Here is a 22,304-nt window from a genome sequence, read left to right as displayed (position 1 = left end):
TCATCATGGAATAGCAAACCGACACTAAAAACTTCTGTAAGATCTTTTATGTTACACAAGAGTAAAAACTGTAGTATATGTTCAGATAGTTAAATGAGCACCAAACACTACAAAGTGTAACCAACGTGGCTCTATTAAAAACTCTCTTCAACTATGGCATTCAAGGACAGCAATACAATATCTTCTTTACAAAGCAACCAATATAAAAATCTGCAAATGCCGTAAGTTCATTTATAGGCTATTATTTTCACATAGGCATGTCATTAGATTCTTTCAATTCTTTCTTTCAGTTCTTTCCTGAGGTATTTTTTGTGGTTTACTTTTATTGTACTGCTGGATGCATTATCTTTGATCATCCTTTCCTAAAATGATTTTTAAAGACCTGCAAAAAATTTTTATTGCATAGGACACTGTTCATGACACAGAGATCGGGAACTGCAAATATGTGGCACTGGAACAAGCCTTACAAATAAATGTTGCATTTTAAGGATTTGTTACATACTACTTTTTTTTTTTTTTTTTTTTTTTTACAGTTTGCCTCTTTTAAAAACTTGAAGTGACAGCTAAGAGTTAACTACGTACGGTGAAGCAGTTTGGGAATGTTAGAGATTAGAAAATACGATGAATGATAAACGGAAAACAAAAGCCATAATTCTTGCCGGCTTTATACTGTATTGCCTTCAAAAGCAACTGTGCATATTGCAATCAGTTCATAGTTAAGTATTTCTACTAATCTGTTTTAGGGGAGCAGATGTCTTTCAAGGCTTCCAGTTCCTCTATGAGCTTCCTGTTCTGCACTTCCAGCACTGCAACTCGACTCTCCAGACTTCTAACATATTCTCTCTTCCGACGTCGACATTCTTTAGCAGCTTCCCTAGAAGAGGGTAGAAGCAAAAGGGCAAAAACAAAACATTTTTTTTCACATGCATGCTACTGACAGGAAGGCTGAAGTAAGCTTGGTAAATGTGATCATGGCGTTCCAAATCCTGGGACAACATTCCCAATGCGATTCCAAACCCTAAGCCAAACTGGGTTCTGAAGGGTCACAAGAGTCCCTTCCACAAGTCCACATGGCAATTAGTAAGACAGCTGCATCTCCTGCCTTGATGAGAGCTCTGGGCAAACAAGGCCCAAGTCAAAGACAGTCACTCTGCTTTACGGCAGTAAAGATCTTTGAGGGCCTTGAGTTCCTCAATGAGAGTCTTGTTCTGGTTTTCAAGCACAGCCACACGGTTTTCAAGACATTTGACATATTCTTTCTTCTTCCTGCGACACTCCCGGGCAGCTTCCCTGGAACCAACACAAGGCAAGTGACAACAGGAACAACCTCTCAGCACAATCCAGAGCAGCTCGTGAGCGTCTGCCCCCCAGACTCAACCGCCGGTCAGTCCTTGGGGATGTCTGCACGGAGCCGAACAACAGTTGTAACCGAGCACATGCCTCGTTGGGAGGTTCCCCTAAGACAGCAGGAACGACGGCAGAGCACAACAGTTCACCCGGCATCTGTTGTAAAGGGTGTTTTCTTAGGGCACACGTCCCATGGTCACAGGGACCAGCAAGATTTTCAGTAACCAAAACGATAGGACCACATCCCCAAGTGGAATTTCTACAAAAACATTTACAGATCTTTTCAATTCTCTTAATTATTTTTGTCCACCAAAAGCCACATATTCCATCACAATGAGTTACCTTTATTTGATCAAAGAGGATTAGACAAATTAATCCTTAGAAACCAGTGTCAGCACTGGAGATTTTAATTCTTCAAGACTAAATCTCAGTAAAACAAGATCAATCGTGACTGCAAGCCAACAGTTTGTCGGCTAGAAAACAACATGGATAAGAATAACAATAAACAAATCATGCACATTTTCATAAACCAAAATGGAAGGGACTCTGCTTCTGAAAACTAAGGAAGGAGAGAAGAGAGGGTACAGAATACAACCCTCAATAATTCAGATAACTTAAACCCAGAAATGTGAGAACACCACAACTGAAATCATGGAAAGGACGTGAGAGATGCATCTGCTAACCAGGATTTAAAGCACTGCAGACACGCCTGGAGAAAGGCCAGACCAGCAGCCAAAGCAACAAACACAAACAAACAGAGGAGCTGAGTTAGTCATTTTCACACATAACCCCGCCAAAAAACAATGGACACGGCCAACATTTTTCTTTCTTTCTCCTTCTTTTCAGGGTGGGAGGGGATGGCTACTACATCATTGAACTCATCTAGGGAATATACCCTCTGATAACAGCTTTATTTTGGAATGTTCCTTTGAGAATAACTGCCTTTGGGGTACCCATCATATCAAAACGCCTACACTGAAACAGGTAATTCAAATATATATAAGCAAAAGTTGTGTTGAACATCTAATCGCCAGTTACTGTAATGCCAGTTAGCACTGCTGCAATTCTGGACTAGGAGTGACACATGCAACACATGTGGCCAATTCTGTTTTATTTTTAGGATAGTTGATGCTCACTAACAACTGGTTATCTGTGTTTTCTCTGTAGGAAGCAAGGGTCAGCAGAAGAGAGCCCTTGAAATCCCAACGAACTGCAGGAAAAGATCGAGCCCTACTCCCCAGCCAAGAACAAAGCCATCACCCTGTGAACGTGAAAGGTTCTCAGACTTCTCAACTGGTTAACAGAAAAATTAACAGTGTAAAAGTGAACACAATCTGATAAACATAGATGAATTTAATCTAAATGATGCACACGGCAACACCAAGAATAAATCCAAGCACACTTATACATTTGCCAGTTTGGGAACACAATTCAACCCTTCCACAAAGAAACTAAAATACATTTCTGAACACCAAGGTTTTTGTGATTAAATAATTATATTAAATTCTAGGTCTGGAAGGAAGATAGATAGTCATTTTACAAAACAAGTTACTACTAAATGAAATTTTAAATGTCGAATAGCGGTGTTGTGGGATGTCTAATGTTTCAAGTTTAATTTACCAAGCTGTGCTATTGCTTGTGAGTATGGATACTTTGTGTCTCATGCGCCTGCATGCATGTTACCGGAGTCAAAATATTCCAGGCACAAAGCTTTGGATGGCCACACCAGTAGGTGGTACATTCCTAAGTAGTCTCGGCTAAGGAAAACACCTGTTTCTTCTATTAATAGTTAGCTCCATTTTCAGGCCTTGCATTTGTCTGGATATACCCTTAGCATGGAGAGGAAGTACATGGCAAAGAGGAAAAGCTGACAAGGTTGTTAAAGAAATAACAACTGTAGCTGGATTGGCAGAAATACAATTAAGTATCTATTATGAATGCCAGCCAAAGAATTTAGCTGAGAGAATGTATAAGAGGTCTTTGACATTAATAAGTAAATCCTACATACTCTCCATAAAGCTAAATCTGCAGCTGACACTGGGGTCTCTTTGAGGTGACCTGGTGTTAGTGCAGTGTGAGCTCTGGGGAAAGACGGCCTGACTGCAGTTCCAGGTTCTGTCCAGTTTGGGCTGTGTGATCTTAATAAGCTTGTTACGTGACCTTTCTGAACCTCAGTTCCTCATCTGTAAAGTAAGGGAGAATAACCAGACCTACTCTCATGTGAAAGCTATGTGTGAGTTAAAAAAATGGTAGAAACAAGCACTGAAAACTTGCTCAGCAGACACTGAGCAACCGAAGAGCCATTTATCATCTGCTTTTCTCTTGTCCTGCTCTGAAAGTGAAATTTGGAAGCTAAAATAGACCCTTCTCAGAATCCCGTGCACCTAGGGACTCTCTTGATTATTTATAGCCAATGAAATGTGTAAGAACACGTGAGAAAATTAGAGGGAACTGGAAGCGTATGTACGATAGGAGGCATCTCTATGCGGTGGGGCTGTGGGTAATTTTAATTCTTCCTCTTGCTTTGTACTTGCCCCCAGCTAGAATTTTTCGGAATAGATTGTACTTGGGTATAATAGAGAAAAAACAAGATTGTACTTGGGTATAATAGAGAAAAAACAAAGTTACAAAATAGATAAAAGAAAACTACACGTAAAAGACTTAGAAAATTCTGAACTCACACTCAGATTTATTTTGCTCACAAAGAAGCTAAAAATTATACTTACCACCTACTTCACAAAGTAAATACCAAGTACAAAATTAATCTTTATTTGTAATAAAGTCCTTCCATTGTCATTTAAAAAATGAATGTATCTTTTAGACATTACCCTAAAACACATGAGGATGTACCGCCTGCTGATGAAACAGTTTCATGCCTGGAACTCTGACTAGAATAGAAGACTTACTTATCAGCACATGCAGAGCACAAGCCCACATAAAATGCCACACAACATGTAACTTGGGAGAAATAGCTGAGGAAAAGTTAATTTTTTAAAAGCCCCAGAGAAATAAATTATATGTCCCCTAAGTGGTTGCGGTTTCTAGTGAAACATCTTACCTATTTTTCATTAGCCTCAGCTCTCGTTTGCGTGTTGCTTCCTCTGCTAGTTGCTGGGGACTGTGCAGGCTTCCCGGCGAGGCAGCCATCACTATTCCCTGTGGCAAAGCAGTAGTTGGAGCTCGGATCTGGTAAGTCGGCATGTCACCAGTGGTGGCTGCAATGAAACAAAATATCACAAGCTATATAAACAACTTATGACTTGATATTTTACGTAAAATTGACCTGGAAATAACATACTTCTTTTTACATGTTTTTTTTTTTATTTAAAGTATTTATTTATTTATTTATCTATTTATTTATTCATCCATTTTTGGCTGCGTTGGGTCTTCCCTGTTGTGTGTGGGCTTTCTCCAGTTGTGGTGAGCAGGGGCCACTCTTTGATGTGGTGCGCAGGCTTCTCATTGTGGTGGCTTCTCTCGTTGTGGGGCATAGTCTCTAGGCATGCAGGCTTTAGTAGTTGTGGCTCACAGGCTCAGTAGTTGTGGCCCACAGGCTTAGTAGCGCTGCGGCATGTGGGATCCTCCTGGACCAGGGCCCGAACCCATGTCCCCTGCATCAGCAGGCAGACTCTCAACCACTGCGCCACCAGGGAAGTCCCCTTTTTACATGTTTTAAGAGGTGAGCTTGCTAATGTTTGAGATGATTATTCTGAGCATTATACAAATTTTAGGTATCAAAGATCCCTTCAGCATTTGGAACAATGATACTCAGCATGCTCTATACATCTAATTGAAAGGTTTTTATCAAAGGCTAAAGTAGAGAGGCTTTTCAACTGATAGTTCATTTAGCCTAAAATCAGTGATGTGCTGATAAATATTTAACCAGAGGCTCTCTAGGGGGGGAAAAAAAAAGCCCTGGTCCGTAGTGTTTATCATTCCCATGATGTAAATTTCACCATGGCCAATTTCAAGCTACCGATATGACTTCACTAAATGTAGAGTGGGAAAGACATACAACAGTAAGTAGCACACCATACAGACAAAATAGATGTAAATAACCTCAAGAGCATAGATACAATTATTAGAAATGATGAGTTTTAAGTATTTATTAATGTTGTTTTTAATGTAATTTGTTAAATATATATGTATTTATGTCTTTAGTTTTTAATAATGGCTGTTTTTGCAACCAGTTCATAAAAATCCTGAAAACTTAATAATTGACTCCAGCAAATGAGTGGGAGCTGGCCCTAGCACACCACTGCAAACATTTTAATTAAGAAGAACATCTCCATCCTCTGAATACCCCAGCTAAGAGATTTTCCTAAACCCTGCAGCATGCCTGCAACAGTTCCTGAATGTCTTTAAGTGCAAGTCTTATTAACAGGTGATGACTGAGGTACTGGAAGGAAAATACTAGCTTACTGTATTTTCAGCTTAAAAACAAGGACAAAATAAGAAACAGGAAAGCTCTACTTAAAACTGGTTTCTCTAGGGAAGGATAATTTTTGTCTTTCTTAGGTTTCTTGGGATAATAATACATTTCTAAGTATTCATTTTTTAAAACACATTTTCTAATTATAGTATAATCACAAATGACAGATTTAAATATTTATTTAGTATTCAGATTGAATACTAAAAGTAAGTCCTCAAAGTGTAATAATTTAATTTCAAAATTTGTCTATCTACTGCAATAAACACAGGTTCCTAGAAGGACAGATGGCTTTAAGTGATTAAACATGTTTCTGCCACCAATGTGTCAACTTTGAGAATGTATGGTCCAGAACTAATTTGACGTTTTGATGAGATATTACAAAATACATGCTCTCTCAAAGCTAAATGCAAGAAAAAGGTTAAAAAAAGTTATCAAATCCTATAAAAATTGGTCTGATCTGTATGCCAATCAAGATATGAAATGAATGCATCACTGCTGTATGTCATTAAAATGTATTATACCTATTGAGTAAGAAACAAAATTTTACCCAAAGGGAAACAAAAACTTTTTTCATTTAAGTAGAATATTATCACTGAAAATAGCCAAGCAGTTTAAAATGTGAATCAAAAACTGATCTATGTGCTTCTTTTGGGTAAATGCCAGGTTTCTTCCCTCTAGGGCTCAAGAGTTAGGTGAAAGAATAAAAATATGGCTTTGGGTGAAGATCACTCAAGGTCTTCATAAGGTTTACAAAAATACCATTTATAAGGTTCTTCCTTCTATATATAATTTAATAAACAATGGTGATAAACAGTAACTGTGATAGATATAATGATCACCAGCAAAATCTCTATTAATAAACTTGGGAAAAATCCTAAATTTGTTTTCATGACTATTTAAAATACTGTACACACATATGTCTCATTAGGTGTCATAGAAATTTTTGAAATATTTAAGAAGATAACTTTAAAAATCAGTTGTAAACTGTTAACTTACTACAGGTTTTTAAAAAAATATTTTAATCATATTGCCAGAGGAGCTAGAACGGTGCACAGAACAACATGGTTCTCTCCTTTTCTCTTTATCCACATCAAGGGAAGGTGGCTATGGGATAATAAAGGTTAAACAATGGAACCCTCTGGAGGCGACAGAGGCTTTCTAAAATTGGAACAATGGCCAGCAACGAAGAAGTCCATGTGTCGTCATGCTGACATTTGCAGGCAGCAGGGGTGCAGACCTTGGTCTAGGGTGGCTCTTGGCAAACACTGCTCACAAAGAGTGCAATACAATGAACAGAAAGGTACAGAGGGGTGTGCTGTGCTTGTTCGAGTTTTGTGTGTATCTGCTATGTTTTGTACTGTAAGTTAGAGCAGAGTGCTTGAGTAACCATTTTTTCAAAAAAGGAAAAAGTGGGGGTGGGCAGGAATACTTTGCAGGTGAAAAATAAAGTTCATTCACTGGTCTTAAAACCAGAAATGGTTCTAAACTTGTGCCGATTTCCAAAAGCTGAAACTACCCTGCAAGGACCAAACTTGGCACCATGAAGAAGAATGGCACTTTCCAAAGAAGTACTCTTAAAACATTTTGAGCAATAGCTCAGGAAAACATATCACTTTAAAATGATAACTTGGAAGGGAATGATATATTTGGATGTATTAGTTCTGGATGCTAGCCAACAAACTGGGTTTTATTACAAGTTTTCAGACATAGTATATATTCATTTTATCTCCTTCAACAAAAATCAGTTTGCAGCTCATTAGTTCAAGCCAGAAACAGGAATTAGTATAAATTAGTAGGAATTTGTATAAATTTCTGTAATATCCCAACAAATCTATATGACGGTACTATTCTAATGGTCACTGAATAAGTATCAGTGGATGAATTCCATATATTCAAATATGATCACGTTAGCAAGCATGTTAATAAGATAATGGGCAAAGAGAATCTCTTGTTTTGAGGAAATCCAAATGTCAAAAAGTTTCATTTTTGAAACAAGTTATCAAAACGTTTTTATCTTAGCTTTAGTTTCCAGTGTTATGGATGCAGTGGTGATTTAAAGCAGGTTGCTATTGAGGATCACAGTTCAGAGAACCCATACTACATTCTTTGATGACACATTCTTTTTTTTTTTTTTTTTTTTGTTGTGCTAGGTCTTAGTTGCGGCTTGCAGGCTCCTTAGTTGTGGCATACATGTGGGATCTAGTTCCCTGACCAGGGATCGAACCCAGGCCCCCTGCATTGGGAGCGTGGAGTCCCATCCACTGCACCACCGGGGAAGTCCCCCGATGACACATTCTGATCCCTGTACTCTTATAAAGGCCAATTCCTGTTCCATCTTAACTACTGAAAGTGTCCAAATTATTTTTTATGCTAGGATTTCACTGTATAAATTATTTCTGAAAATAAATGGGCCATCAGTGGGGGCTTCAAACTCATGACTGAAGAAGAATAAGAAAAATATATTTATACATTAATTTTATTCTAAGGCAGCAAACTTTAAAGGCAAGTCAGGGATATCTTTTTTACCCTAGACTCTAGCACAGTCCTTGGCATATAATGGGTGCTTTGTGAGTCTACATGTGCACCACAAAGTAAATTTTGAACTTCTCAAGGTTTTGCTAAAGCCCACTGCCATTTAGAATGTTTAAAATAAGCAATAGCTTATTTTAAATAACAATAGCTATATAGCTATTGTTATTATAGCTAAGTCTTTAACACTAAGCCATGGAAAGCCCCATAAGATGCCATGTATTTATTCAAACTGGCCTTTCTTGATAAAAGGCATTATTTCTTAAGTCTTCCCTTAAATATTACTTATCTACCCTGGCATTTTAGAAACAGAGGAGTTGTAATTACAGTGTGACTCCAACTATCTAACTCCTGACATGAAAAAAAAAATGTTTAGGTTTAGTGTCAATATTTCATGGGAAAGAAAATTCCTAGGACTCTCAACTCTGGTCAGTAACTTCATACCTCTCTTTGCAGGCTTTAAACACAGTACAGCAGAAAAAGCATGGGATTTGGAGTCTGGGTTCTAGTCCAGCTGTGCCACTTACCAGTCATGTGACTTGGGGCAAGCTCAGTTTCCTCATCTGTAAAATGGGGATACATGATCTCATTTAATACTCACAATAAACCCTGTAATGTATGTCAAAGTGTCTAGCACAGTGCCTGGCACATGGTAGGCTTTCATCAAATGTTAGTTCCCTTCCTCTTTCCTTCCTTAAGTTCTGAAGGACAGTGTTCCAAATTATGCTTATACTGTATAATTAAAAGATATATAACAACCATATTTTCCCCTGGAGTTTCCCTTCTAACAAACCTAGGTAATAGAATGACTGAAACATATGGCTCTTATTCCTTATTTTGTATAAAAAATATGCCCCTTTTAAAATTTCTACTATATTTTATTATATCCCTTTAGAGAATAAATCATTAAAAGATAATATAAAATGTTCTTTTTAATGTGCATAATCATTTAAAAGAGAACCTCGACGATGGAGGATCACAAAGAAACACGATACAATCTCATCAGACTGGTAATAAGAAAACTGAAAACCTCACAAGTAAAAGGTGTTTGTTTCTTTCTAACCAAGAAAGAAACAAGAAACTCAGCCAAATGCCTATCTTGATAGCTTCCAAAGTGAAACAATTTATCAACACCCCAAATGATGGTGATATTACTTGCTTATTGGTTTATTGAGATCTACCAACTTCACTACCAACTTCAAGAAGCTGTTATAACTTGATCCAAAACATTCCTTTACGTGAGAATTTCCAAATAAAAACCTTTTCCAGCAGCCTCTTTTCACAAAGGTAAAATGCATCCTTATTCTCATGCATCAAATATTAACTAAGATACTGTTTTCCAAATTTGAATAAGTTGCAATGTTTGTTTTTTAACAATTCAGAAATCCAGGCTGAATACAATTCATCAGAGTTTTTTAGACTTGGAGACTAAAGGGTATGGAATTAGGCTCCTAAACATAATCAGCTTATGAACAAAGCCAAGAACTATTTCTAATAAAACTTTAAACTATACCCAACAGAATCAATAATATAATTCTATAAACCAAAGATATTCACTTTCACATTCGATTCCATGATCCTATAAGCAAATGCTCCTTAAACCTTTACCAGGCCAGTCATTATTTTGGAGCCTGATTTTTGTCCAGATCAGCTTTTCAAACTATAAGTTGTAGACCATGAGTAATTCAGGAATTAATTTCATGGGTCAAGAATAGCTTTAAAAAAAGAATGGGAAAAAAAAAAAGAATGGAATAGACAAGTATGAGTACGTCACACAGAGTAAGGATAAGCACTATTTTTGAAACTTGTTTTATATAAATGTACTTGTTTTATATAAATACACACACACACACACACACACATGGTCTATGGCATCATGCTGTAAAATGTGGGTCACAGTCAAAAAGTTTGCAAGTCAAATATCTAGCTCAATCCACTTGGTTCGCAATCCACATGGGGAGGGGGCGGAACTGGGACTCCAAAGGTGGGCCCCAAAACTGCTCTACTACACTTTGAAAAGTTCCCTTAAATCTTATGCTCTTTGGGCTCCTCGAAAAAGCAAATAAAATATGCTTTCTATTTTCAAATAGCATTTTAAATAGAACTGATTCTGTGAGAACTGACCAGATTTCCAAAAATAATGATTTCCAAAGGCACAATGAGGTCTTGCGAAAAAAGTGACATTTAAAAAATTTCAACATTCTGAAAAATTTAAACTAGAATGGGTAAATCATGTATAAGCATTATGGGTAAAACTGTGAAAAAAATATTTTCAAGGATAGTGGTATGTTCACTCTGGAAACATAAACGCATAAAAATGTTCATTTATTTTCAAGCAATGGTTAAACATTTATGTAAATTTTTACTTTAAAATTTAATACTTAAATATATTCTGGGTATTCTCAAACCATTTATTTTTTGTTATAATTCTCTCTCATGTTTGGACATGAAAATTGGAATTAAAGGCTTAGTAAAGAAAGATATAAGGGTGGGAGGGAGGGAGACAACAAGAGGGAAGAGATATGGGGACATACGTCTATGTATAACTGATTCACTTTGTTATAAAGCAGAAACTAACATACCATTGTACAGCAATTATACTCCAATAAAGATGCTTAAAAAAATAAAAAAGAAAAAAGAAAGATATAAACCAACTAATAATTTTTAGAAAATACATGTATGCACAAAAATGCCTTTTGGTTCTAAGAATCATATGACATGCAGTATCTGAGATTACTTTAAGTCCATCTATATCTTACAATAAATCTGTTATCTGAGGGCTTCTGCATTCTATAGCCCCTCTAAAACCTCACGAAAACTTCTTTGAGAAAAACAATTTAACACAGGCTTTACTTGCTCAAGACAATGGAATGTTCCCATCCGGAAGAGAGCCGAGACCCACTAAGTGAAGAGCTAAGGTGTGGTGAAGCTGTTTACAGTCACCCACTCTTCAGGAATTCAACTGCGAGCTTAGCACCGGGCTGGCACTCAACTGCCGGTAACTAAGTCACCAGCATTACCTGTAACTGAGGGCACCACCCCCGGGAAGAACTGCAGGTGGGGCGGGTGGGTGCGGGTCGGCACGGAAAGATGCGCACTCCCCGGACCCGGCGCTAGCGGGCACTCCGGCCCCGCCAGGCACACACTTACCTCGAGCGGAACGTTAAGGCGAGGCTCACGGGACGTGCTAGGGGTCTACGGGCGCCGGCGGAGAGGGTGGCAGCCCCCACCTGCGTGCGGCCGGGCGGAAAGAACTGAGTCAATCACAGCGTGACTCGGGCTGACGTCAGCGTGCTGCTTGCCTGCAGTTTAACTTTCCACTGCCCGCCGCACCGATTCCAGGAAATGTAATGACGTCGGCCCTTTGAACCCGGTTAGCTGAGAAGCAGACCATTTTAAACAGGACGGAAGGAACGGCAGGCTCACAAACACCCCTGACGCGCTGTGTTTCCTATTCTGTCCTGCAGCTACATTTGAACACAGCAAGAAAATCGGAAGCGTACTTTTTTTTTTTTTTACAACTCGAACAGAATGTGTGTTTGACTTGCAGCTGCACTGGATCTGCAACAGGTTGCAGATGAATCAACAGCTTATTTTAGTAGAGCAAGTGGAGACGAGGTGGAGGGGGGGGAGAGAGAGAGAGAGAGAGAGAGAGAGAGAGAGAGAGAGAGAGAGAGAGAGAGAGAGAGGATACAGCCTTGGTCGGAGGAAGCAGCACAGTACTGAGCAAAGAAGCGGTTACACACAGATGCCTTCACAGAGTGCCGAGTATATTCGGTTACAGATTAGAAGGAACGTCTTACTCCTCAGCTACTAGAAAGTTAATACTTTTTGAAACACTCAGGGGTTCCTAAATAGTTTTTCTAAACTTCAAAAACAATCTTGCAGAATTTCAATCCCTCTTTAAAATTCTTACCTGTTTCGTCTCCAGTTACAGCCATGATGGGCTTCTGCATACAGAACTGTCTTGCTTCCCCTATCACAGGACCACATAAAGTGTTCCAAACCAGCAAGCATGTGCAGGGTAAGTAGGAGTACTGACATCACAATGACCTCACTAGCTATCACTGCCATCAATTTGCTTTGTCACAGACGAGTTCACTGAAACCAAACCCTATAAAAACCCTTCCTGTAATAAATTATCTCAATGTTCTTGTTTCTCATTTTTACATAAAAATCGAGTTGGGCTCTGGCAAAAAATACATCTCATTAGCATTAAAAGTTACATGGCTATTTCTTATGGGGCTACTTTTAAATTATTGTTCTGTCCAAGGTTTCTAAGTAACCAAAGTAGGCATAAAGCTTATATATTTTTCATAACTCATAGGAGAAAAAACACAGATTAAAAACAACTGACAAGGGCTTCCCTGGTGGCGCAGTGGTTGCGAGTCCGCCTGCCGATGCAGGGGACACGGGTTCGTGCCCCGGTCCGGGAAGATCCCACATGCCGCGGAGCGGCTGGGCCCGTGAGCCATGGCCACTGAGCCTGCGCATCCGGAGCCTGTGCTCCGCAACAGGAGAGGCCACAGCAGTGAGAGGCCCGCGTACCGCAAAAAAAAAAAAAAAAAAAAAAACTGACAATCAACCCAGAAAAATGCTGTGAAACACACAGAAGTGTATTTCAGACACTTCTAAATTCACCAAGAAATACCCAGCCACCTTAGTCTACTTGACACATTTTTATTTGCTACAATGACATAAAATCCAGCTGTTTCTAAGATGACATAGAATTTGCTAATTTCACTTGAAGGGCATACATACTGAAATTTTTAAAATTCACTGTGCCAAAAGCAGTAAGTATTATATAGCATTCTTCCATAAAAATTATGGAACCACATGAATTTGCTGATATTTAACATTTTGGGGCCACAGAAACAACAATTTCATGTGGCTCAATCTAATGCACTATTTTGCTCAATTAAAATCCCTTGAAAGAATTTTGTGATTTAAAATATTCATAAATAAATCACAGTTACTATTCATAAAATTTAAAAAATATATCCAGGGCTTCCCTGGTGGTGCAGTGGTTGAGAGTCTGCCTGCCAATGCAGGGGACACGGGTTCGTGCCCCGATCCGGGAAGATCCCACATGCTGCAGAGCGGCTAGGCCCGTGAGCCATGGCCGCTGAGCCTGTGCATCTGGAGCCTGTGCTCTGCAGTGGGAGAGGCCACAACAGTGAGAGGCCCGCGTACCGCAAAAAAAAAAAAAAAAAAAAAAAAAAAAATATATATATATATATATATATATATATATATATATATCCAGTTTCATTTGGATCACTTAAAGAAGGTTCAGCACATGAAGAGCTGGATCACTATTGGAAATTTAACGATTACTAAGTTAGACCAAAGAGCGGCACATGTTCAACAGTAAAACAGACCACAGCCCAGGGGAAAAATGATCTGCATCTCTACTATACAAAAAGAAGTGACATGTCACTGATCTTGTATCTTGATCAATGGGTTTACAAAGCCCATTCCCTGTATGATTAGGATCCAAACCATTCTTATGTCAGTGAAAGGGCATTCCACCACATTCTTGCCTTATTCAATGAAGTACCTCTAGTAAGGCAGGGACTTCACATTCAGAGGCTTAGGAGGCAAAACATGAGGGAGGATCCATGTTTCCAGTAATTCTCCAGGGCACATGAACTGAAGACATCCTGGCTAAGTAAAAAAGTCTGGGGACCAATGGAGAGTCCATGAAGAATTCTTTTCCATCCCAGCCACACCTAAGGGCTTGGTTCCAAGACTACTAGCCAACTTTATTTCAAATTTGAGAAAGTTCAAATTGATTTTAATCTCAACATTTCTTTACGGACTTCCCTGGTGGCACAGTGGTTAAGAATCCACCTGCCAATGCAGGGGACACGGGTTCAAGCCCTGGTCCAGGAAGATCCCACATGCCGCAGAGCAACTAAGCCCGTGTGCCACAACTACTGAGCCTGCACTCTAGAGCCTATGAGCCACAACTACTGAAGCCCGCACACTCTAGGGCCTGCATACCACAACTGCTGAGCCCGCATGCTGCAACTACTGAAGCTCGTGCGCCTAGAGCCCGTGCTCCACAACAAGAGAAGCCACCGCAATGAGAAGCCCGCACACTGCAACGAAGAGTAGCCCCCGCTCGCCGCAACTAAAGAAAGCCTGCGCACAGCAACGAAGACCCAATGCAGCCAAAAACAAATAAATAAAAAACCCAAAAAACCCACATTTCTTTAAATTGGCTCTTAAGTGCTCAATAACTATTAGTGGTAAAAAAGGGTAAAGGAAGGAAAGGAAGAAGGGGGGTTGGTTGCTTGGCTGACTACTGCTATTGGTACGGTTTTAATAAATCCCCTGGACCAGATAAACTCGGTTAATCAGCACACAGGAATAGTAACATTTTCACAGAGGGAGTGTATTTCACTGTCATTCACTACATGGTTATTGAACATTTATCATACGCTAGGGACTGTGCTAGGGACTAAAGATCCCTGTCCAAACAGAAGTCACCATGTGGGCAGGACACAGAGAGTCACAATACGGTGGGATACATGCCCTAAGAAGGTGCAGGGGTCACACCAGCCAGATTTGGAAGGTAGAGGAAGGCTTCCTAAGGAAGTGCTATCCCACATGAAACCTGGGTAACGCACACGATTGTGGAGGTGTTCCTGTCAGGGCACAAGGCTCTGCATGAGGCCTCTAGAGCGGAGAGGGGCCATGGCATCACAGGAAATGAAAGAAATTCTGCACAAAAGAGGGAGAAGTTGAGGGAGAAGCCTAGTAACAGAAGTAAAGCCTGGATTAAACAGAGGTATGGTCTTTGTTAGGGATTCTGACTTTGTCTAACAAGTAACAGGCATTCACTGAAGGATTTTGAGCAGGAAGTTGATGCAATTACATGCATATGAATTTTAGAAGCCCCACCCCTAAGTGTAGAAGTGAGCGCACAATGGGGAAAGGGAAATGCTGGAGGCAGAGACTTTGTTTTTAAGAAATATTAGTAGCTCCCAGAATCACTGGGAGGCATCAACAAAGGGAGCCTAGCTAAACTTTCAGGAGCAACTCCCAAAAAACCAGGCCAAAAAGGGAGCTGCTGCTGTCTCTGGCATGATTAGGAAAATCAGGATGCTGTTCCACAGCTACCAGCTTCCTCCGGGCAGCCACCTGGCAGGGACTAGGGATCATGGTAACAAAGGTCAGAGGGCATGGCAGCCGGAACGAGGACTGTGACGGTAGGGGTGGAGAGGACTGGAGAGACGTGTGCTACAGGAAGAAGAATGGATGGAGAAGGGGTGGGAGAGTGATGGGTGACACCCAGGTTTCTGCATGAAGCAACAGGATGGAGAGTTACTGAAACAGGGTAACAAAAGGAGAACTGGGGTGGGAAAAATGGATGTGGGGTTTTGGACTTCAGGCGTCGGAGATGTGTGCCATGGGCAGGGATGAGGTCATCCAGGGAGGGCAATCAAGCCAGGTGGAACCGAGTACCAACACCAGCACCTACAAGCTGGGCAGAGGCGACTGGAAGAAGGGGTACAAGCATCCAGGAAGTGAAGGAAGCAGAGGTCGGTAGTGCTAAATGCTGTGGAGGGATGGATCAAGATGAGGGCAGAGAGAAACTGCTGTGGCCTTTCAAGGGGATGACAGGGTGGGAGGCGGACAGAGTAAGGCAAGAACACTCACAGACCCCGCTAGGTTTAACAAAAAACTAGAACACCTGGCCACCATTATTTTTAAGGTGGAGAAGGTGAAGAGAAAAGAAAAGGCAAGGAGAAAGAACAAGAGGAATAAAGATTGGAAAGGAAAAAACAAACATCTTACTTGTATTTGATACAAACATTCATGTAGTATCACAGGGAGATTCACCAAGATTCAGCATATTATTAGAAGTAATTAGAATTCAGAAAGGTTCATAGATAAAAGGTAAACTTAAAAAGGTCAATATTTCTCTATACCAGGAACAACCAGAAAATGTAACAGAAAGCTACCACTCATAATAGCAAAACAAACAAACAAACAAAAACCCCAAAAAACAAAACCCGAATGGGTTAAACATTTTAAAACTAACTGAACAAAAAGTATGAGAGACCCCCATAGAGAAAATTTTTAACTGTTAAAAGAAGTTAAGATCTGGATAAGTGAAGACATTCTGTGCTCTGTTGGTGGGAATGTAAATTGGTGCAGCCACTATGGAAAACAGTATGGAGGGTCCTCAAAAAATTAAAAATAGAACTACCATATGATCCAGCAATCCCACTTCTGGGTATTTATCTGAAGAAAATAAAAACACTAATTCAAAAAGATATCTACACCTCCACGTTCACTGCAGCAATATTTACAGTAGCCAAAACGTGGAAACAATCTAAGTGTGTCTTTCGACAGATGAATGGATAAAGATGTGGTGTATATATTATACAATGCAATTTTAATCAGCTATAAAAAAGAAGGAAATTCTGCCGTTTGTGACAACACAGATGGACCCTGAGAGCAGCATTATGTTAAATGAAATCTGTCAGAGAAAGACAAATACTGTATATCACTTATATGTGGAATATAAACAAACAAACAAACAAACAATCCCAAACTCATAGACACAGAGAACAGATTGGTGGTTGCCAAAGGTTGGGAATGAGGGGTGAGCAAAAAGGGTGAAAGGGGTGTCAAAAGGTACAAACTTCCAGACATAAAATAAATAAGTCCCAGGGATGTAATAATGTATAGCATGGCGACCACAGTAAACAATAATGTGTTGCATATTTGAAAGGTGCTAAGAGTAAATCTTAAAAGTCCTCATCATAAGAAAAAAAATTTGTAACTATATATGGTTAAGGATGTTAACTAGACTTACTGTGGTGATCACTTATTGTGACTATACAAATGTCAAGTCATTATGTTGTACACCTGAAACTAATAAAATGTTATGTGTCAATTACACCACAATAAAAAAAGACTTCAGTTCTCCCTAAATTAATGTATAAATTCAATGTAATCTCATCATTGGTTTTATTATTATATTACGTTATTATTATTTGGGAACTCAAACTTATTCCAAATGCATATGAGAGAACAATAGTTCACAAAAGATAAAATGGCGCTAAAACAAGTTAAAACGACAAAAAAGGGGCACTTGTTCTGTGACAACAAAACTAGTGTGGTGCTGGCACGCAGAACAGAGAATGCTGAGACAGATCGGGGCTGCATGAGGCCTACTTACTGCACAGTTAAGAATGCCCATAAATCAATGGGCAAAGGACAAACCGTTAGCAGGGAAAACTGGCTCCATATGCGGGGAAAAAATAAAAATGGGTTCCCACTCAACACTATACACAGAGGTGGACCGCAGGTAGATTAAGGACATAATGTGAAAGGTAAAACCGTAAAGCTAACAGGATCAATGCAGAAAAATATCTTTGTGACTTATGGAAGAAAAAGAGTTCTTAAAACCCCCAAACTATAAAACTTATGTATGTATTATCGATGCAAAACACAAAACATTTAAAAAAACTCTCCTTCTTAAAGTATCAGTAGTTTTTAGTAGATTTTCCATATAAAAAAATAAAATTGGAAGAAATGAGCATTCTTTATGATTTTTCATAAAAAATGTATTTCATATTTAGACATATAGGGTTCATGAGTACTGGGGAAAAAGAATGGGTACTTTAAATTTATATTTAAAAGAAAACATTAAAGCACTGGGTAAGTACTATGGATTTTTTTTTTACTCCATAAATGTCACCACTTTGGCTCTTCATACACTTTTATTATAGTCCATATAATACCTAAGAGTAAAGCTCCCCAAATACCTAAGAGTAAAGCTAATTATCAAGAGATTCATCAATTATAATCTGCTTTTTTCTATACTTGCGAGACTTTCAAACTAAAAGAACTGATATTACTTCCTTTGAAATCAGTGCAAATAGACCAAGGGGAATAGAATTAAACTAAAACACAGGATTTTTGAAAGTTGTATTGAACACATTATAGTTATTTGAGCACAAATGAATGAAATTAAAATAATGTATAATTCAATTTTAACTGAAATCTTAGGTTACCCTAAAAACTTAGGGCTACATCCCAACTGCTTTATTTTGCTACTCAGCTTTCATTAAAAGGTAGAACAGGTACCTCAGAATTCAAATATACTAAGAATGGTCTAAAGAAAGAACAAAGCCAGCATTTGTTTTGAAATGAGATGTCTAGAAAGCAGACTTGAGTGTAACAACTGGGGAAAACCCCAAATTCAGTGCCTCAAGGACTGGATACTTAAATCTTCCTACACTAGGTACTAAAAACATACTTAGTACATTTCTAACCCCCAAATGAAGAATATTTACTTAATTAAAAACTTCATTCATGTTTTCAACTCCTTTTTTCTATTATGCTACTCTGAATTTAACTTTTCTTTAGAGCCAATAAAATCTGCTAAAAATGGAAAATTGTACAATTTATTTAACTTATTGTTTGATATACTAAAATATTTCTTCTCCAAGCCTTTTTAAGTCCTCCCTCCCTCCCCCGAAAATCTACCTCCTGTATATTTCAGAAAACTATGAAATCACCACTAAATGGAGTGCTATAGTAACCCATGGGTATTCTAAATGTATTAGATGAATGACATATACCTTGAACCACCACCTGGCTGCCTGGGACAAAGAACTGCTGTGTGCCATCTGCTGACTGTGCTGCGTACTGTACAATTGTAGCACCTGGCAGAGGAGCTCCTGAATTTGTCATTGTTAATGCCTGCAGTCCCTGAACACCATCAGATCCTGGGTTAGAAATCTGGATTGCTCCATCTTGGGATATAGCAACTTAACAGAAAAAGAAAAGAAAAATTAGAGAATTTCAAGATTCATTTTTAATAATCCAATATAGGAAGAATATATTCTGGATCTATTTACTACCAAAGCTTCTCATTCTCAAGTTACCCTTAACTCTCTATGCTGAATTGGCAAGGGGCTCCTCCTTCATGGGGCAACACTCTGAAAAAGCTCAAAACACTTGAAAATATCTTATATTCAGAACTGTTTGAAATACACAGAACTCATGGAGTTGTCCTCCTCTCTGGCATCCATCCAACTAAATTATTTAAGAAGAAGAGTGGAGATCAGACAGGGAGAAAGTCCAGGTTTTGATTTTCTCCAGTCTTTCATATATTTTTAGTTATAGATAAACAACATTCTTCTAACATTTAAGAAATGGTCAGTTAAATTCCATTGAGCATTATGATTACAATGAATTTATAATTTGTTCAGGTAACTACTTGTCTAATTTATCATCAAAAGAAAGTAGCTTTTAATGAAATATACAGTATATAGCTTTAAAACATATATTTATTAAAATATACATTTCTATATATTTATATACTTATTAAAACCTATATATATTTTTAGACTTGAGGTTTTAAAGCTCAAGTCTACAAAACTGTAACCTTTGCAATTTTGACTATGTCAGGAGAATCCTGAAATATAAAATGTTAAGTTGGAAAGAACCTTAAAAGGTAACTGTATTGAAAGACTTTGTGCTACATTTACCTCTACAAAGTGTCTTGAACTGTAGCTAATGGCAACAAATATGAGGTAGACTTCCTTTAAATACTGAGACTTGCCAACCATGTTTAAAAATTAACTTATTAACAGAAAGTTTCAAAAGAATAATTGATCAAATGTTATGTTTTTAAATTTCACTCTAATGGACAAATAAGTACTATTTAAAATATCTGAGAGTTCTATATATTTTAACATAAAGATGACAACTCCATGATTTAATTTAAACACTAGAGGTTAAGTGGAACAAGGGCTATTCTTTAAAAAAATCACATATAAACCAGCTAGTTAGACTTTACAATGAAGATAAAAATGACACATAATCAGAATAACGCAACACCTATAATTCAATGTAAATGCCTTACAGGAATGCTGTAGTAGTGTCTAAAATATAGTCTGAATATTTCTGAGTCATTCCCTAACTTTGTAACAGCATCTAAGCAAAGGTGACAATCTGATCGAATAAAACTATCAGAACTATTGGTAAGATTAACAACCACCACCACAACAAATCTTCAGTTCTAGGGCCAACAGAGAAAGATGGGTTAACATTTTAAAAAGATTTCAACACAGAGGCGCTGTCTGGTTTTAGTTTGTTGGCAGGCTGCTATACGATTGACAGAAACTAAAGAATCAGTTACCAAAATGTCAACAGCGCTGTGGTTGAGAAACTCTGAAGTAACCTCACTTTATTTGTCTCGCTCATCTAGAGCATTATATTCCGTACACATTTTAAAAACAAGATTTCACCATGACTCTCCAAAGATTTCAAGGTCTCAGGACTCACCCCTTAATAATAAAAGGGTTTGAAAGAAGTCTGAAAAAGAAGAGATATTGCTTCCTTGGATCTTCATGGCTGGACATGAATGAATTTCATATGTTATCATATATTTGAATGAATATTTTCAGTTGATAGTTTGTTGTCAAAGAAACAGTGCTTTAGAAAGAACAGACATAGGCAGTGTAACCACAGTGCTAAGAAGCACAAAGCCTAGCATACAGCAGGCACTCAATAAATATGATGAATGAATGGCTATCATTTCAAGACAGAATATATAAAAATGACTTAAGCCACGTGTGAATCCATAAGAGTTAAATGAAGTATGGTTTCAAATTATAATTACAGAACTTAATTTTCCATATTGACAATACAATTACTGAGCTTTTGAACTAGTAAAAAATCTGAGTAATTGCTTCAAAGGATAAGAACCATGAAATAGGTAGATAAAAATCCTTACTTTCTTCTTTTCATACTTCATTTTTTTCAATTTTTTTTCATTGTTTCCCCATAGTTCCAACCAAACTTCTTTGCTCTCATACTGTGCAAAGCTGATATATCAAGAATCTGTTCCTCTTATCATTTTATTTTCTGGTCATCATATAATTAGATGTGGAAAACAAAAGACAAACACGCACACAGAAGCTGGCTCTAGGGGGAAAATGTTTCTACTGATGAGTCTTGTCGTTTAGCCTAACATTTCTTAAACCAAAGGCACTCTTGATTTTGGCACTATCAAATGACAGTGGACCCTCCCATGTAAAAATGTAGCCTCTCAATTGACAATATTCCCAATGCGTGAAGATTTCCCAATGCCTCAGGATATGAGAAATAGGGTGTGTGTGTGTGTGTGTGTGTGTGTGTGTGTGTGTGTGTGTGTGTGTGTGTGTGTGTGTGTGTTCAAAAGATTTGAGGAGGAAACTTTTTAGGTTACAAAATATTCAAGGATAGCATAATCTTTTTTAATAAATACACATCAATATAAATTAAATAGCAGGAAAAACTAAAATGAAATTAACTGAATGAGTTTAGTCATGTCTTGTTTTAGCTTATTATTATTTTTTTTAACTTATGGAACTTTTCTAGCGAACATAAAAGGTGAAAGAATTTTGTGTCATTTATTTTCCCTACCCACTCATTCCAAACCTTTTTCTGTATCTGGAGTATTTTAAAACAAATCTCAGACATCATATCTGGCAAATCATTTTAAAGTAAAATCACTGGCCCATATCAAGGCCATTAGCAAACACTGAAAATAAAACACCTTTGTATTTCCTACTAATTTTACCTTGGGGACCTAGGTTTTATTAATGCTTTCTTGGACTGATGCATGCAACTGAGGCATAAAAGCTTACACATATGGCCACTTTGTTGTTTGTAATGAAGAGTCCACACAAGTCTATGAATACTGATTAGGATTCAAACACAAGTAAAAGTGGTTTATTATTTTAGAGTATATGCACATTTATTTTCCTCTTTTAAATAATCCTAATAACATTACAGCTTGATTAAATAATCTAAATTGAATTAAAACTGAACAAATAGATTATATAGTCAATTAAATTCTACTTCAATGTCCATTATTAACTGATTCAAGCCTGATAGTATGTTATCTGCTCATAGTAGTGATGGGTAGAGGTTGAGCTCTGTTGTCCTAGTTGCTCTGGGACGTACCTAACTTTCTGTC

General features: G+C 38.0%; 1 protein-coding gene across 1 annotated transcript in view; it reads right to left on the bottom strand.

Moving 5' to 3' along the window:
* Nucleotides 1-32: 32 nt before the first annotated feature.
* Nucleotides 33-22,304, bottom strand: part of CREM (cAMP responsive element modulator) — a 66,873-nt gene continuing 44,601 nt past the window's right edge. The window contains 4 exon segments of the mRNA XM_082620062.1: nt 33-874; nt 4,406-4,562; nt 8,836-8,871; nt 18,916-19,104. Of these exon segments, the coding sequence (XP_082476188.1) occupies nt 730-874; nt 4,406-4,562; nt 8,836-8,871; nt 18,916-19,104 (527 nt within the window). The 3' untranslated portion in view covers nt 33-729.

The sequence above is a fragment of the Mesoplodon mirus genome (genome assembly GCF_964341445.2).
Source record: "Mesoplodon mirus genome assembly, chromosome: 4".
In the NCBI taxonomy this organism is placed as follows: Eukaryota; Metazoa; Chordata; class Mammalia; order Artiodactyla; family Ziphiidae; genus Mesoplodon; species Mesoplodon mirus.
This window is presented reverse-complemented; position numbering and strand designations above follow the sequence as displayed.